At 41.3% G+C, this 17238-nt stretch overlaps 1 protein-coding gene across 3 annotated transcripts; it reads left to right on the top strand.

Moving 5' to 3' along the window:
• The first annotated feature begins 2070 nt into the window (after positions 1-2070).
• niban3 (niban apoptosis regulator 3) lies at positions 2071-17142 on the top strand. 3 transcript variants are annotated; one of them, XM_015348883.2, is made up of 15 exons: positions 2071-2371; positions 2713-2777; positions 5182-5312; positions 5430-5555; positions 6624-6738; positions 7823-7984; positions 8492-8607; positions 9427-9531; positions 10222-10384; positions 10829-11007; positions 11903-12064; positions 12145-12261; positions 12593-12700; positions 13736-13847; positions 14865-17142. In XM_015348883.2, exons 2-15 carry the CDS (start codon positions 2723-2725, stop codon positions 15341-15343), a joined length of 2130 nt encoding a protein of 709 aa, XP_015204369.2. In that variant the 5' UTR covers positions 2071-2371; positions 2713-2722; the 3' UTR covers positions 15344-17142. The 3 variants fall into 3 exon arrangements, with proteins under 3 accessions (XP_015204369.2, XP_015204367.2, XP_015204365.2); XM_015348881.2 differs by having other exon boundaries at positions 2071-2606; XM_015348879.2 differs by having other exon boundaries at positions 2072-2777.
• The last annotated feature ends 96 nt before the right edge of the window (positions 17143-17238 follow it).

Raw genomic sequence — 17238 nt, 5'->3', positions numbered from 1 at the left:
GTGCCAAGCCACGCAGAGCCTTATAAGTGAGCTTGAGGATTTTGACATCAACATAAAATCTGAAAGAAAGCCAGTGCAACAACTCCAGACAGGAGTAATGTGATCCCTTAAACTAGACCTGGTCAGGATTCTGGCTGCTGAATTCTAGAGAAACTAGAGAAGTTTGTTCAGTGTGGATCAAGATACCCAAGCGATTAGGGCATTGCAGCAATAAATTCTACAGAAGACGAAAGTGTTACAGTAAGAGACAACACAGGACATACTCTGGCGATCTTTAAAAACGGAAGAATGCTATTTTTGCAAGGTACGTCAAATGTCAAGCAGGAAGTCTTCAATTTAAGATTGTCGTGAATTAATGAACGGTGATGAAGATGATGATGATGATGATGATAGAGTGTGGAAGAGGACCGTAGAAGACAAATAATCATTGATGAGTCTTGGGGTGACCCTCCTCCCATCATTAATCAAGAATAGCTGATGATAATACATTAAGGTTTGATGAAAAACTATGATAGTTTTCTTCATACAATAATTTAATGTTTCAAATAAGATATTAGCATCACCAAAAATTAATAAAGTTCGTAAAGATGCAATGATATAATTGTCTAGTCAGGACATAGTGGGATTAATGTTTCTTTGGGTAGCCCTGTGTGTTTGTAGTTACAATTTTATGATGTTCAAACAGGTGCTTGTAACCATAAATAGTAAACAGCTTTCTGAATTCCCCACATACTCCCTATAGTCCCTCAGAGACTGATAGAGAGTCATTAGGTGCTTCAGTGGTCTGGAACTTTCTGTGCTGCCTAACCAGTTTCCATTCTCACAGGGCCCTGTACCCCGCAAGGGAAACGCCACAAGGGTGTGTCGTTCATTGTGCACGTGAAACTGGAAACTCTGCCATTTCTGATCCCTCCTCAGTTCTGGCTCTTGTCTTTGTCTGGTCGATGAAGTGTTATGCTAGTGCATCTGTGACCATTCTGCACTGTTCTGTTGGAAATTGGTTGGGTTTTGAGTCCCAACAATGTTACACCTGTCCTGCTATCCAGTGATTTAGGATCAAAACATGTTTCAAGATTAGGATTGATTTTTTGTGTTGCTGCTGTGCCTGGATAAACACTCTTGGTCTCACTGCATTAACCTATGATCCACAATCCTTGCACTTGTCTAGAATAAGACTTTGCTCTCTGATTGTTAGACTGTTCATCATTTTGGCTGCAGGACTGTTCTTAAAGTTCTCAAAAATGTTTATGTTGCATCTTTTAAAGCTTTCTTTCTTTTGGCTTTATAGTCTTATATATATTTATAAATGCATGAACAATTGAGCAATTTGAAAAGTTCTAAACAAAGGGCTGAACATAAACTGGTACCAAAGAAGACGTGTGCGAAGATCACTGTAAGGTTTGCCTGTTTGCAGATCTGACGGTTTTTGCGTGGGTAAGAAAGCTGAGTGGGATGTTTATTAATGCCTCAGTCGCTGGTTGCCCGGTCTTTTGAGACTGGCAAGCGAGCACAAAGAATCGGAACAATTTAATTGCTAGGTGAAGGGAAGGACAGGGAGCTTTGAGCGCGAGTGAGGGCACACTCAGCACAAATCCGAGGCTTCTGGGGAAAGCAGGACAGAGGGTAAGTGGCAGGGTGTAAGACACTGAGTCAAACTGAACCACCAAGGATTCCAAGGTGGAATGGATACTAAACAATAATCAATCCCCAAGAATGAGACATGGATCAGGAGGGAGACTACACTTACAAGCAGAGAGGATAGAAAGCTGGAGCAAGAGAGACAGGGAGAGAAGGCGATAGAAGATGGGGGAAAATAATGCTTCAAGGAAAATAATTTTGTGCGAGATGGGGAACACAGTTATAATTAACAAAAAAGGCACAAAAAATGTATTAAAAAGCAGCTGGTGTTCTGTATAGTTGTTGGGAAAACAACTCAAAACGGGAAAAGAAGAGGATGGAAAAGACCGGTTTGAGGGCTGAGGAAGAGAGGAGGCAAAACAGCTCTTCTCCTCCTCTGTTACAGCTCTTGAAAGGCACAAAGCTGAAGGGGGGTCTTGCTAGTGGAGGACAATTAAGACAAGTGTCCCGGAAGCAGGACTGAAGAGGGAATAGAGCATTTGAGAATCCTCAATGGAGGAAGTAGAGATTTCCTAGCTTGCAAAAACGAGAAAAAGACGGAGAGGACAGAAAGTGGCCCCGTGTTTACAGCAAACAAGCTGGTATCCAGAAAGGGAGTGGAGGGGGGCGGGGTGTGGAGAGAGAGAGAGAGCAACGCAGAAAGGGGAAGGATGAAGAGACCTGGGCCAGAAGATGCAAAGAGAAAAGTCAGAGGCTGGGGGCAGAGATGCACAAACCGTAACCGCTGATATTTGTAAGGCGCAGACTTGATAAACATCACAGGGGAAGGAGAGACGAGTCTGTGAGCTGACCTGGGAAAGGAAGATCAGTCTCTTTCACCGTTCCGCAATCACAAAAGAGCCACAGCGTTAGCAGAGTGGGAAACAACAGAAATCTGTCTTTACTACTTACCTGCTCCTGATCAAAAGAGAAGCCATGTGGTTGAGACTCCCTATGTCCCGAGTGCTCTTTTGATATCTGGACGTATGGTATTACATTTCAGGAAGACCATCTGTCAGTATTTCATTATTTGTACTCCGTGGAGCATTTGTGGGTTTTTGCTTTGCTGATTGTTCTTCTCTTATTCATTTCAAGACTTTGAGAAATGGGGGGACTACATTCTGGACATCTAGATGCCAGACAACGCAAACACTTAGCAGGTAAGGTTGTAGTGACTTACACTGTATCATACCTTTCAGGTGGCACTATGGAAGTCAGTCTGTTGCCATTGTCAATTCGTGTGAAAGGAGAAATTCCAATAGCAAGTCACAGTAGCACTTTCATCAGGACCAGACAGCTAGTAACAGAGAGATCTCCTTAGGTGTTTTTTTAACACCAGTCTTACAAAGAAGAGCTTAAAAGAGAAGATGTCCAATTATCAGATGTGAGTATAGAACGAGGCAAGCACTGGGGTCATAGTTGTAATCCTACCCTACTCAGATGAATGACAAATTAATTTCTCAGAATGGAAACCTGTATGGAAAGCAAAGCTTCTTGTTAGCGATTTGTGTGTAAATTTAAAAAGCTGTCTGACCTTGATAGGGGGGTGTGAGCCTGAGCCACCTAGCTGTCAGGGACTAAATGAGCAATCCTTGTTTATTCAACATGCCTCAGTTTCGGGCATCAATGCCACTCTTTACTATCACTGTCCATAGCCCAGGGATATGGGCACAACTTGTGGAATGTGAGATCTGCTGATGACAAGCATTACGTTGTGGCGTGGGAGTTCTGCTTGTTTTGTGTGAAATGATTCCCAAATACCTGTCTTATAACTGGTGCTTGTTATAGAATTTTTCCGGTTTTGCACATTGAACTGTCATTTTCCCATTTTAAGTACATATTCCTAGCAAAAACTGGCTTTCAGGAAATCTATTTAGCATTTTGTGTTAGAACACTCACTGAAGTCCTGGTTGAACACCTGAACTCCCATATAAGAGCCAAACTCATAGGAAAAGACTGATCCCTTGGCCAGGAGTTTCAATGCTATTGAGAAAACAGAAGTGTGACATCACCTTAATACCCTCGTTAAACGCTTCTCTCACAGTGGCTTTAGGTCATTTTTGATTAACTGAGATGAGATTGTTTTTAAGATAAGATCACTTTATTGGCCATATACAATTTCTTGTATTAGGAATTTGTCTTGTTGCTTACCCTAACTTGCTCACACAGACACACAGACAGGAAGAGAAGCTTGGTGTCAGAGCGCACCCCATCTTCTAATTTAGGAATAGAAGATGGGGTGCAGATGTCAAGGAAGGTATATGAAATATGTTTCTGTGCTTCAAGGTACTTTAATCTAATATGACCTGGGCCGTTGTCAGCAATGCTCAAACAAAAAACAGTATTAGGTGAGATCTGTGTTGAATGGTCACCGAGAAATTGAACAAGCAGAATAATTCTTGAGATATCATTGATATAAATTTATAATCAGTCACAAAGGGGGACTCTCGGAACCTAAAACCATTTTAAAAGTTATATGACTCCTATAGGAATTAAACACTAATGTCCAAACATTTCAAATTCTTGAACAGGTTAACTGTATGAAGAAATGAATGGGAAGGTCAATACAGAAAGATGTGTTCATGTGAGATTCCAAGAATGTATAGTATTCTTGTAAGATCAGTGTGCTATGGTGCCAATTTCACTTTAAAGCACCCGCCTGCTTATCAAAAATAGAAAATTCAAAATCCATTAGTTCCTTGCCATCTTTCCAAACTCCCAAGTGTGTAAAGTTGAAGGAACAATTGATTGTTGTAAAGCTTGAAACAGGCCATCCTGTCTTCTCCTGAAGAGTCTCTATTCCCCCATTCTCCTCGCCGACTGTGGGGAGGGTTCAAAGTTCAATGTCAGCTGTCCCACAATGAGACGTCTTTGTCTAGGTGTCTGGTGATCTCACATTATTTCCAGCATCAGACTCCCAAAATAGCTGATCTGCAATGTCACTCTGAACTGTAATGTGACATTCTCTCCGAAATCCCACAGTCACAGCCTTTTGCAACCTAATGGCTGAAAATAAATGATTACTATATTAGTATAGGATACAGTTTGCATTGTTTTGAAAGAGGAACTTGACATTTTTATAAGCTAGAGATTTCATCTGTAGTTGTATCATGTTTTGAGGAGGCTTTCCCAGACGTGTGGAGTTATACAAGTTCCTAAAATCGTAATAATTGCCTTGTTATTGTCACAGCAAGCATCGAGCTATTGGCTATTCTGCACACATTGGAGAGGATCCTCTCTGGCCAGGTGATGCCCATCCTCCTGCTTTCTCCCAGCTGGCTGGTCAAGTGACCCCAGGCTCCTGCCAGAGACGTCTGGGTGATAAGGGCTCAGCTTGCGCTCTGAGCAAGCACTTTTACCTGCTTGAACTTCCTTGGAGCCCTGCTCGTTTGATTTGCGAATGAAATGCAATTGTTTGTGTTTGATCAGATTAATACATTTCGTAGGACCGAAACCCCAGACTTGATCTCTCCTGCTCAAGAGGGGAAAAAGGTCGCAGATGCAGTGATTCCTGCCGATCCCCATTTTTCACCGTGCTGTAATCTCCTTCTCTCCTTGCTGCAGGTTACACAGGAGCAGTGCTGAAGGATTTTGCCCCACACTATCAAAGACAGCTGCCGGTCGCTCTCCTGGAGCACATCCAAGAGGAAGTTGGGCACAGGAAAGGCTGTGACACTCGACTTCTGCACAATCCAGTAAGGGTTACGAGTCACAATTTCTCATATTATGCCACAAACAAATCTGTAGCTCAGTAATGCAGTTTTTAGCAATTCCAGGCATGACCAAATTGTATGTATCATCCTGTATCCCAGGATGCAGTGTCAGGGAGTGACGTGGTTTTGGAGGGGAACTTGCAGGTGTTCCAGGATGGCAAGTGGAGAGAGCGCCACCTCCTGGTGACAAAAGAATTTGCAGTGGAGAGTCGGGACTCCAAAGAGGTAGGGAGTGGAATTAACTCATTGTTATCAAAATTGTAAAACTTTTATTCAGGATGACTTAAAAATGTTGCTGTGTTCCAGATACAATGTTTTGTCTTTTAACAATGCAATTCTCAAAATTAGCACAGTAAAATAATACAGTACAGGTGAGTAGTATTTAGCATTGTGCCATAGAGAATTTTTTTAATTAAATATATTGAGTATTGGAGGCAGCATCGATGCCTCGTAGCATTGGGTTCAATTCTGGACCTGGGGTTCTGTCTACATGGAATATGTATGTTCTTCTTAGACTTCCTCCAGGTGCTTCTGTTTCCTCCTACTGTCCAAAGACATACTGGTCCATTATTTGGCTTCTGGAATATTGGCCCTGGTGTGAGCGTGTGTGTTCGTGTTTGTGGACTGGCATCCCATTCGGGGTGATCAAATGTTGTGTCCATTGCTTGGAAGGTTAGGCCCCAGCTTCTCCTACTACACTCTCCTGGATATCCATTGGATATACAGTGAAAATTGGAATGAGTTAACCTTGCCCAAGTCTTAAGCTTTTTATAGTTGATAACTGAATTAGACATCGAAAATTTCTCTAATCCCCCCACCACCACCACCACCCCCATTTGTAGTACTGTGTTATTAAATCAGATGAAGCAGAATTGATCTATTTAAAAGTATTGCAGTCTTGGAATACATGTCAAAGATATATTAATATCTTCTCTTATGATAAAACTTATCTTATTATGAAACTGCCAGTTCCTATTTTTATTATTAAGCACCCACTTAGTTTGGCATTTGTAATTGTTTTAATGTACAGTAGCACCCTCTGAAAATGAGAAGAATGAGACCATGAAGTATGGGAGACCCTGTTTGCCAGGAAGTCAGAAAACCAAATCCTCCGTGATTACTTTTCACATGAACCACAACACAAAGATTAAATTAAGCAGGTATACAACAAGGAAAAAATTGAATGAGTAAATGTTTTCTCCTGCTGTGAAGTGTCAGGTTGTGTTCATCCAAGAAGTCAACAGCTCGTGTTCATCCAAGAAGTCAACAGCTCACGCACTTTGTGTTGTGCAGGTGTTTGAGAAAGGCTGGGAATGCAAAACCACTCTAATCTTAACGGGCTCCCAGGTCTCCACATCTGTAGAGGAACACTGCCGCCTGCTGGACACGATGTGCCAACACATCAAAGGTATTTGATGGGCTGTGCATACAGCTTTTCTACACTCTTTTAATGTTAAATAAATTTGTTAGATTCAACAAGTGTTCAATTAAAAGTCACATCGCAGTGTTCAATTAAAAGACAAATAAATACAAGGAAGTATTTTGTTTCACTCAATAAATCAGTGAATAGCCAAGTTTCATTTTCAGGCTGCCTATCTACCTGTAGAGATCCAAAACTGTATAAAACTGAGCAGATTTATTGGATGACTTTGAGGTCTCACTAAAAATGTATTGGTTAACTTTGGAGGTGAACTTTCAATTGTTTTTTTCAGGCATAATTTAAATCCAGCTAAGGCATAATTTGAGGTATAATTTACATCCAACAAAGCCCAAATTATAGGTATGTTTGAAGATGTCTTTAATTTTAATATAGCCAACACGCGCACTTGTATTTGCTTGGCTTGTTTTTTGGTGCTGTGGTTTTGTATTTTCACAATGTTTTAATTTTTTACCTGGCATTCTAGTATTTTTAACTAACAAAATTCTAAACAAATTCTAACTAAAAACAATCAGGATGCACAAATAGTGCAAAGTAGTGCAAAAACAGGGTCCCTTTTCTCAAATGTGCTTGTGCAAAGAAAAGCACAAAAGAAGGGGTCAAAACACATGATAAAAAATTAAATCTGGAGTTTTCCAGAAAATTCCCCACCAACAGTTTTTAAGAAGTGTAAGGTTAATACAGTCCCAGCTTTGATACAGCACTCACACCAGGTTATGCTAACCAAACAAGTACACAGACTGACTGCTGCACTAGGAGAGACAGGTTAAATACCTCAATTTAAACTAGAGGCTAGTCAGGATCCGTAACCTGAGACAACATGGTGCAACAGACAGGAGATATTGTGAATCCACAACAGGTTAGACAGAAATGAAAATATTAGTTAATAAGAAGTGGGACAACAACTTTAATGACCAGCAACGTGAATAAAGAATATGAAAGGTCTCATAAGAAGTCATGCTACGAGGGCATGAAACAGTCCTTAGTCACTCAGTTACTTGCAAAATCACATTTCTCAGTGGTTCTCCGTCCATTAGAGTCTATTATATTCTAGGTAGCCAGGGTGGCAAGATGCCCTTTTCCGAATGCCCCACTGAGTTCCCTGTCTTCATCCACCACCCCTACCTCGCGCCGTTGTGCGTGGCAACAAACTCCAAGGAAACGCAGCTACAGTGGCAAAGGGTTCTGCAGTCCGTTGTGCTGCACCACAGCACAGGTAAGAAAACACGCTGTTCTCAGCGACACGGGGGGGGGGGGGGATGGGGGCGTGTCAGAGCCTTTAGTCCCTGAGGAAAAACAATCCTTCTGTAAATTACTGAAGCTGCTCATTTGGCAAGAGGGGAAACCGATATGGAAAAGAAATGAAATGCTCAAATATATATTGTATGGCAGATCTCTGGTTAAATTAGACTAGGATATTACAATTGTGTTCTTTTTTTTCAGTGCTCTCTTTTGGCAACATGGCAGCATAAGTTTATAAATGAGGGGAGGCCATAGCTGTTGGTTCTAGCTGTTTCCTGAATGAATCCAAGGTAGTGGCTTAAACAACATGGCTGGGTAGCTTGTTCCATACTCCCACAATCATTCAATGGATTTACTTTTGGAGGTCAGGGGAAGGGGCTAGCTGACTTTAACACCCAAGGAGCTGGTACTTGCAATTGCATGAGACAGTGACATAAAAAGAGCTTGGACACCAGCTTCACCCAGAAATTATATCTTTCAGTACTCCAGAGGAAAGGGAATGTTGAAACCAGAGCCTTCTTGGAAGCTGTGCGTTTTTACAGGCAAGAGAAGGGCAGCTATGCCACAGGGGTCCTGGCAATGGGGTCAGAGGAGGAGGTAAGAAAATGGCTCCCATCTCAAACAATTCCCTGGCACTCTTTCCATTATTTCTAACATATTTTGTTATTTATTGAATACAAAGAAACAAACCAACAGAGGGTAAATAAGAGGAAATTGGGAAATTAGTTCTTTGTTCTGGCTGAAACACTCATTTTGTTTTAATGGTGCCTCAAGTTGTTTCCTGGCCATCTGGTGTGCATTTTGTTGTCTAAATTTTATTTTTTATTAATCCAGTTTTGTGCTTTCTGTTGCTCATCTTTGTGACCTCTCATCACTAAGGAAGGTTTACTGTGTAACGTTTGCACAGTATGTTGGAGGTTTTCCCATGTTCTTACCAAACTTATACCATGAACTGTGCCATGGTTTGCCGTGTCTATCATAGTATATCACCTAACACACTATTTTGCCATACTTCACCATGCATTTACTCTGCTTTGCTATACTTTGATGTGCTTCCTTGAGATTTCATGAGGAATACCATGAAAGATGGACTTGTTGTAAGAGTGGATTTGACTGACTTGGCTTGTCAGCCTATGATCTAAAACCATGACAATTTCTCATAAAGTGTATTTAAACAATGTTTATCTAATCTAATTCTTAGTTGTACCTCTTTATATAAAACCACCACAGGGAAGCAAATAAATGCCACCCTTCTTTTTTTACGAAAGCACCTGTCCTCAACTGCCGGAGAAAGTGACAGCTCCTCCTGCTCGTGTTTTTGTTTGTCACATTGGCTAGGTTTTTCAAAAAAGGCTGTGACAGCTCTCACCTCCGACCGTGCTGTACGTCCAGTGTATGTTCTATCTGTGTCTTTAGGTCTTGTCCAGCGTCATCGTCGAAGATCTCCTGCCTGCTCTGAGAGATCAGCTCTTTCCCCGATTGGTGCATTCGAAGAGCAAGAAGGGATATGTGTGGTTACAGGTGAGAAGCCTTTGCTACCTCCCTTCACAGAACCTCAGCTCTCTATTAATTTATGATATCTTGTGTATTGTATGTTTTACCATGTGGATCACAGACATCAGCCTGCCAGAATGTCTTTGTTACTGACTTTAAACTGTGATTTTTTTATGAATTAAAACAATTAAAGTGATGTGAGGATGATCGAACAAGCCTTAGACATTTTTATCACCACTTCTATTTGTTATCACAACCTATTCACTGTACAGTACTGGCTTCTTTCCTAATACCAGCGATCCTTGCACCAGGTCTTGAAACGTTTCCTTTTCAAACTCGAGCTCTTAATGAGTTAATTGGATTAATTACTGGTATACATGGAAGCAATTTCGACTGGTTCCAGGATTTTGGTTATCAGGGAGTTTGGGTTCCCTATAAAAGCTGCAGAGCTATGACTCATGAGGATCAAGATTGAGGGGTGATGTATGAGGCTTAACAATTCACAAAATAAAATAAAATGCTCAAAGTGATATTTTTCTGTTGGGAATCGCACCATTAGGTGAAAGCAATGGGAATAAAATGCAGAAAGAGCAGGGGAACATCTGGGTCAATTAATTATTTGTGTGGGTTTATGAAATAAACAAAACTTTCTGAGAGAAAAGCCCAGAATGTGTAATGAATGCTTGTATTAATTTCGTGCCCTATCTTTTCTCCTAGCTACTTTCACAAGTGTACAGTCTAGTCCTGTCCCAGGTGACTGTGGAGCTCAGTGTGCTGATGAAGGAGGTCACTCAACGGCGCCCTCAGCTGGAAAGACAGATTCGCTCTGACCTGGATCAGATCAGCACACTGCAAGACCAAATTGCTCAGAGTATCACAGGTAGAGAGACATTCAGAAGGAAGGTTTGAAGACTCAGAGCCAGTCACGTGCCCGGTTACAGTCTAATGTCATTGGCAGAATTAGAGGATAAAAGGTCGATCAAGGTCCACAAAGTTTCCTTAGGTGTGGTGGATAAAGTAGGCATTTACAGATGTGGTGTTCAGGAAAGACCTGCTTTTGGTTTCTCTACCCCCGCAGGTGGATTGATATTTCGGGTACTAATCCAGAGGGCAAGAAACAGATCAATGACATTCTCACATTTATTATTTGCCCAAAAACCGAATATCAGAATGTGAAAGGTACACAGAAATGTGAGATATCTTGATCTCTGCCTTACTGAGGGGGATGAAACATCATGATAATGATACTTTGTAGCTGTGTTGCTTTTAATCATTTCACCATGACATCTAACATCTGCCTTTGTGTGTCCGTTTCTTTTGGCAGATGAAATGTCCCTGGAGATCGAGCAGTGTGTAACACGTCTGGTCACTCCTACTTTGAACTCAACCTACGAGGAGCTGGCCACGCCCCTCCACGCCGGATTGGCTGCCATCAGACAGCTGTTTCTGGATGTCTGCGGTGACATCATCTGCACAGGCTGCACTGGCCAATCACTGCAGGAGGTGGGACGTGAGACATTTTATGATTATAATATAAAGAACCAAGGTGTGAGGCTCATTTAATACAGACCACTCATTTAATACAGACCACAGCCCTAGCTGTGCAGTGGCTAAGAGTCGACTTGAAACAGTGTTTATTTCTTTAAAAAAATATATAAGAAATGTTTCAAACAAGAGGAGGTCATTTTGCCTAGGAAGCCTGTTTTGTAGTTAGTAGTTTTATCGAGCCAAGGATCTTATTTACGTATGTCTCGAAAGAAGCCACGGTATCAGCTTCAGCAACACAGCTGGGTAACCTGTTAAATACTCCAACCACCCTTTGGGTAAAACAGTGCCTTCTATACTCAGTTTTAAATGGACTTCCACATAGTCTATTCTTGTGTCCTGAGTTTCACGTTTAACTGTTCGTTCTGAAATTTCACTGGTCATTCTGACAGATGTCACAGGCAAGTTAGCTCTCCACTGTTCCTGTGCTGATTTGAGATGAAGACTTATACACAATCAAATGATGGCAAACCAGTCTGATTCTGTTTAAAATCAGCATAGGCTGACTTGGGTATTGCAGCATATTCCCAAAGAAGGGGATTTAGCACACCATTTACAGACTAGAGTTCTGCAAAGGACATGCATGATTAAAGATGGACCAATAATACTTCACCTCACAACTTTTCACATAATTTAACCTGACAGGAAGTGACAGGAGGAATATGGGGCAGTTGTGCACAGGCCTGAGTGCCTGGGAGCTTTGCTACCTTTGTACCGTGCTTCCTTCTTATAGTTTTTAGAAGTTTTGTCAGAATTGAATGAGTACTTCAGTAAGTAGCAGCATTGCCAGTAACAGCCCAAGAAAGTCAAGAACCATGTGTTCCACTTAGCTGCGGCCTCCGTCTCTCCTCAGCTGGTGAGCCCTTTGTGTAGTCTCGGTGTCGGCTCGGCGCGGCTGTCAGACTGTCTGCTGCTCCTGGAAACAGCAGCAGAAAGGCAGAAAGGGTGGCAGGAAAGCTGGGGGATCGAGAGCTGTAGGCCTCTGGTACTCCAGGCACAGAGCGCTGTGCAGCAGGTAGGCGGCAAGCACGCTATTATTAAGAGGCCAAGATTGTCAAAGGCCAGGGGCAAATTTAACCCTCTCTGACCCTCCAGCTGCTGGAAAGTGCGGTCTTCACCTTCCGACGCCTTCTGACGCTGCAGTTCAGCTACTCCCTGAGCCCAGCACAGCTCAGCCAGGCTCTGCAGAGGGTGCACGACCGCGTCCTCAAGGTCAGTCTATGCTCAGGAAAGTGGTTTTCCTGCTCGTGAACGAGAGGTGATCGTGTGCGCGCTTTCATTTCACATGTTCACACAAGTTCGCGCAGTGGAGTGGGCAAGTCAAGCCCTGCACTTGACTGCATTTAGCAGGTATTTTGTCATCAGTCCATGTATGGGGAATGTACTCCTGTCAACCCAGGTATGTAGGTTTATTATGAGAGTTAACTAGTAATGGACTAGCACTCCATTATATGAGACTTTAAGTTTGCTTAATGTGATGTTACTGGAGCCACTCTGCTTTGCGACACACTTTAATCTAACTTTACCTGTTTCCTGTCCACAGCAGCTGGATCATGACCTGGTAGTACTGCAGGCACAGCTGGCAGGCGACGCCTTGCTTCACATCGCCCTGCCAATGCTGCTCAAGGAACTGGTGCCCAGATGCAAACTGGTAGGTGGAATGCCAGCCTTCCCTTGGAATCATTACCCAGCCACATGATCTATAAAGAGGGTATCCTTAGCATTAGGGAAAACTAAGGCCATAGCATTTTGATCTTGATTTCTTACCAATCCAACTGCCTATAAAGGGGAACTGCAGTCCCAGTTTCTCAGACTGGTCATTAAATCTCGGTAACAAAAAAATCATTGAACATTTTTTTTTTTTTAATTTCAAATTGAGCACAAAATCATGAAATCTGTGAAAGTACTAGAAGTCACCATTTTATCACAAATCCCTGATCTCGCCACAGACGAAAGTAGGAGTTTGCGCTAATTGTGACGTGATGCAGCCCTTCCTGCTCGCTGGTCTCCATAGTGACTAATGTAATGTGATGTGACAGCAAATGAGTGCAGGTTGTGCAGCAGACATTTCACCACAGAAGTGCTCCAACGTGTTCTGAATGCAGAGTTAACAAGTAAGTTGGATTTGTCGGCAAAACCGTCTCAAAATCGAGAGCATTAAAAGAGACGTACTGCATTCACAAGCCTGTTTGTTTACAATGTAATTGGGCTGCTTTTACATCACCGGAAGTTTTTTTTGCCTCATTCTAAATCGCAGAATAAGGTGCTGCACATTCCTGGAAATTTCGTCTAGTTTGTGATCGCAAATTGGAGGTTTTAGGAGCTTTGTGCACATTTCACTTTTATTGTGGTTTGAAATGCACTTATCAATGCTGATTCTTTCTAACCCCGAACTATAAAAATGGCATTGCAGTTTCCTTTTAAAGCTGTTGCATTTTTTATTTGTCTTTGTCCTCATCCTTTGATTAAGGAGCAGGTTATTTAACTACAGGACTAGCTCAAACATTCTGCTTCATGAAGACAATCATTTTGTTCTGTTTATACTGCTGGTTCCATAAATGAAAAAGATTCCCTTACTTAAAGGTGCCCTTGTTAAACTGATCAACAAAACCCCAGATACTAACCAAAGAATTAACTGAAAGAATTGGGTTTAGAATTACTCTGTTCTGTGTTTCTCTGTGTGCAGCATTTGACCAAGTATGAACAGATGGTGTTTTCAGACTACAGCGATTTCCTCCACATTGACAACATGTTCCACAGTGTGCTGAAAGAAGCTCTGACAACAGAGATAAGAGGCGGTAGGAACTGATTTTCAAACTGTCTTGTTAAGGGCTGGTTTGACTGAGAAAGTCCCGACTACATGCTGTTCCAAACCAAAAATAGGATTGTGTGAAGACAAAGCAGATAATCCAAATGTAAATCTATGTAAATGTAAATCTAACTAATGTTAGTTTGGTATACCATGATAGTGAGAAAAATTAACACTGAATTAACAGTTAAGAACAGAGGTGTGGAAGTAAAAAGTTGCACAAACTGAAAATCCATTGTTAAGCAGGAGCAATAATGTTCCAAGCACAGTTAAACCACAGGAAGACACCAAAATTGATCATATTTTCAAGGAACCACATTTGAAAGCCAAAACTTTTGTAAGTGGTAAAGAATATACACACATTAGATTAATGCCAAACAGTTTAATTATGCAGTATTATGTCACATGTAGAGCATTTTGTTCTGTTGAAAACTAAATGTCAAAGACTGACTCATAGGCTCATTATAGCCCTATAATGCTTGCGAGCCAAAGGCCAGAGGTCAGATGTCAGTAAGGCTGTGACCCACTGTCATTCTTAATAGTACACTTAAAGATACTCTCAGATTTCACATCTGTGTATTACTTTTTTGAACTAATAACTCTCAAAAAAATATATTGTTCTGAGGTGAAGAGCTATTTTTTTATTCTAACTAAGCCATAACAATAACTATGTTCACTAATAAATGAATAAATTCTTGCGGCTACCTAGCAACCTGCTCCCCACTCAAAAGTGGTAATTGTGAAGAACTGTATCTGTGAATCTGGCAAATGTATTTCTGCAAATATTCTAAGTGTATACAGTAAGGCTAATTTAAAAAGCTGGCTGTGTATCATTTACTGTACTATACTGTATATGTCTATTTTGTCAAGATTAATGAACTCAAAGGCTTTAGATTTGGTAGAGTGGCTCAGAAATGTCAAATAATGAGGTGCTTTAGTGAAGCTGCATGTCATCCGCCTGAGTGTATATTGCTAGGACACTGACTGCGGCTCCATTCTATTACAGTTCTCAAGGACACACCCAAGAAGTACAAACTGAGCTTGCATTGTCCCAGCCTGGCTTTACTGAACACCCCTGAGCAATCATACAGTGTATGGCCAGCAAGTTCCCGAGACAGGTCCTACAGTCAGCTCTCGGGCTCCACCACGCTAACATCAAGTACCAGCTCCTATGAGAACCTATGGACCAGCACTGAGGACAGCACAGTAGACAATAGCATGACCAAGCAAGCTGACAACCTGAAAACCAGAGCCATGTGCCACCCAGTGCATGCTGGGAACCCAGAGTTCACCACCAATCAGATGTGTCCAAACCAGAGGCAATGGGGACAAAACAAAGGAAGAAGGGTTGCTGTTTCAAACATGGACAGTTCAATGCAAGATTTCACTACATCAGGGCAAGCTTCTAGGCTGAATGGGGACTATATCTCTCTGGTTGGCACTGGCAAAGATCGGCATCTGTTTCCTGAAGGAAAGCAGCAGTAAGAATTTGAGTCTGGGCAAAATCAAACAGAATGTTTCCCGAAGATGTCCCACACTGTCAAATTCCTTGAGACTTTTTACTTTCTTTTACATATCCATGTATACATTAAAATAAATGGTTTCTCAGACAGCTTCTTAGCATTGAAGCTTTTGTGGAGATGAACAGTATTGCAGTACCAATCTCTAAAGCACTGTGCAGTGAAACCTGTGCAAAATTAGTATGGATCCCCAAGACAACGCATCAACCAGCATGAAGGATTAAATTAAATAAATGGTACCAACCACTCCATTAAATGTTGCCCTTGTGCTTTATTTTAAGGAGAAAATGCTGTAATCAAAATCAACAAGACACACTAAGACTTTACAAGTGCAATATCACTTAGGATAGTGTGTCCTAATCTAGTCAGTGCATTACATAAGGATATTGTGGCTATTCTAGACAACGTTCTACAGAGAAAAAATCCCAGATGTGTAATTCAGAGTTCTAATTCCGGCACTATGCCATATGCATAGAGGGGAGGGCACTGAACCTCTTCATTGTGGAGTGTTTTGGGAGATATGGACTATTGACAACGCTGAAAGAGAGTGGCAAACAGTTATATCAAACTGAGCTCAATGATCAATAGAAGAGGCCACCCAAGAAAGTATCATTCAGGTAGATTCAGGACTAGGGACTGGTGGCAGAGAAACAAGAGTCGAGAACTTGGGAGGAGAAAAGGCCTGACCAACTGGTTTCACATTCCCATTCTCACACTGGCCAGTTCTCAGTCCTGCCTAAAACGCACTCCAGGAGATACCGGCCCAGGTGGATCTTCATCCAGTAATGTCAGTTCTTTTCAACACTGTGGGAGATTTTAACTCTTTTACGAGCACATGCAGGCTGCAATGGGCTGACGTGACTGAGCACACAGCCAGCTAGTCATGGGAGTCGCAATGCATGCTGGGAGCACCAGCACAGAAGACCCTGCAGTCAACTGCTTGAAACAGATAGAGACATGTCAGTAGAGTGGACGGATGTTTTAATGGTCATTTACTGTTACCTAATGCCCTAGAGAGGTCTTATTTTTATTTTTACTTTAATAGGGAATCCTTTATAAGGCATATTTACATTTATAGTTTGGGTTGTTTGTTTCAATTGTTTCTTTGTTTTTTGAGAGCTGATTTAAATTATTATTTCCTAGTGTAATAAACTGCATGTCCTAAAACATTTCGAATTGAAATGTACAAAAGTTTCGGGAGATCACTGCTGTTCAGGCTGAAGGGTTATTTGTTTAAATTAGTTGTGGGATGGTAATGAAACTCTTGCCATATTTAGTTAAAATGAAATGAAGGGTTTATACAAGAAATCAACAAGTCATACAAATAGACATGCTTTTAGGGAGGTATGACTAATGTACAGTAGGTAAAAAAACAGTTTTGAAAATGTTGCATTAGCCAAGAGTTATGAATGAAAGATCCACCTTTTCAACAGAAAGATGTCTGTAAAAGAATTTTACATTGTTGTACCTTAAAAAGCTTTTAGTCCCAGTTTTAATGTATTTTTAATGTATTTATTGTTTTTCTGTTTTTGAACTTTTTGAAATATTTTGCTTAGCGGTTGACAGTATAACGGGTCTCTTTGAGAGTGTGAAGTCAGTCAAATGTCAAACCAGTGTTTAATGCTGAAATGCAGATGTTGTTCAAACTGTCAAGTTAAGCTCCAGGCTGTTCACTTCCATTGTTAATCTTCTGTTCTACTTTGGGTTATAGAACCATACTGTATCTCTAACTAGAGACTGAAATAAATACGTTATTTCTACCTATACCTTCCTAAGAGATGTAAGTTATTTTAAAATGGCAGAACATGCTGGAGATACAGCTGGTGGGCTCGCAGTCATTTTATAGCACCAAAACGCCAT

The sequence above is a fragment of the Lepisosteus oculatus genome, chromosome 11 (genome assembly GCF_040954835.1).
Source record: "Lepisosteus oculatus isolate fLepOcu1 chromosome 11, fLepOcu1.hap2, whole genome shotgun sequence".
NCBI classification, from domain to species: Eukaryota; Metazoa; Chordata; class Actinopteri; order Semionotiformes; family Lepisosteidae; genus Lepisosteus; species Lepisosteus oculatus.
Note: the sequence above shows the minus strand (reverse complement) of the source record. Positions and strands in the feature narration are given on the sequence as shown.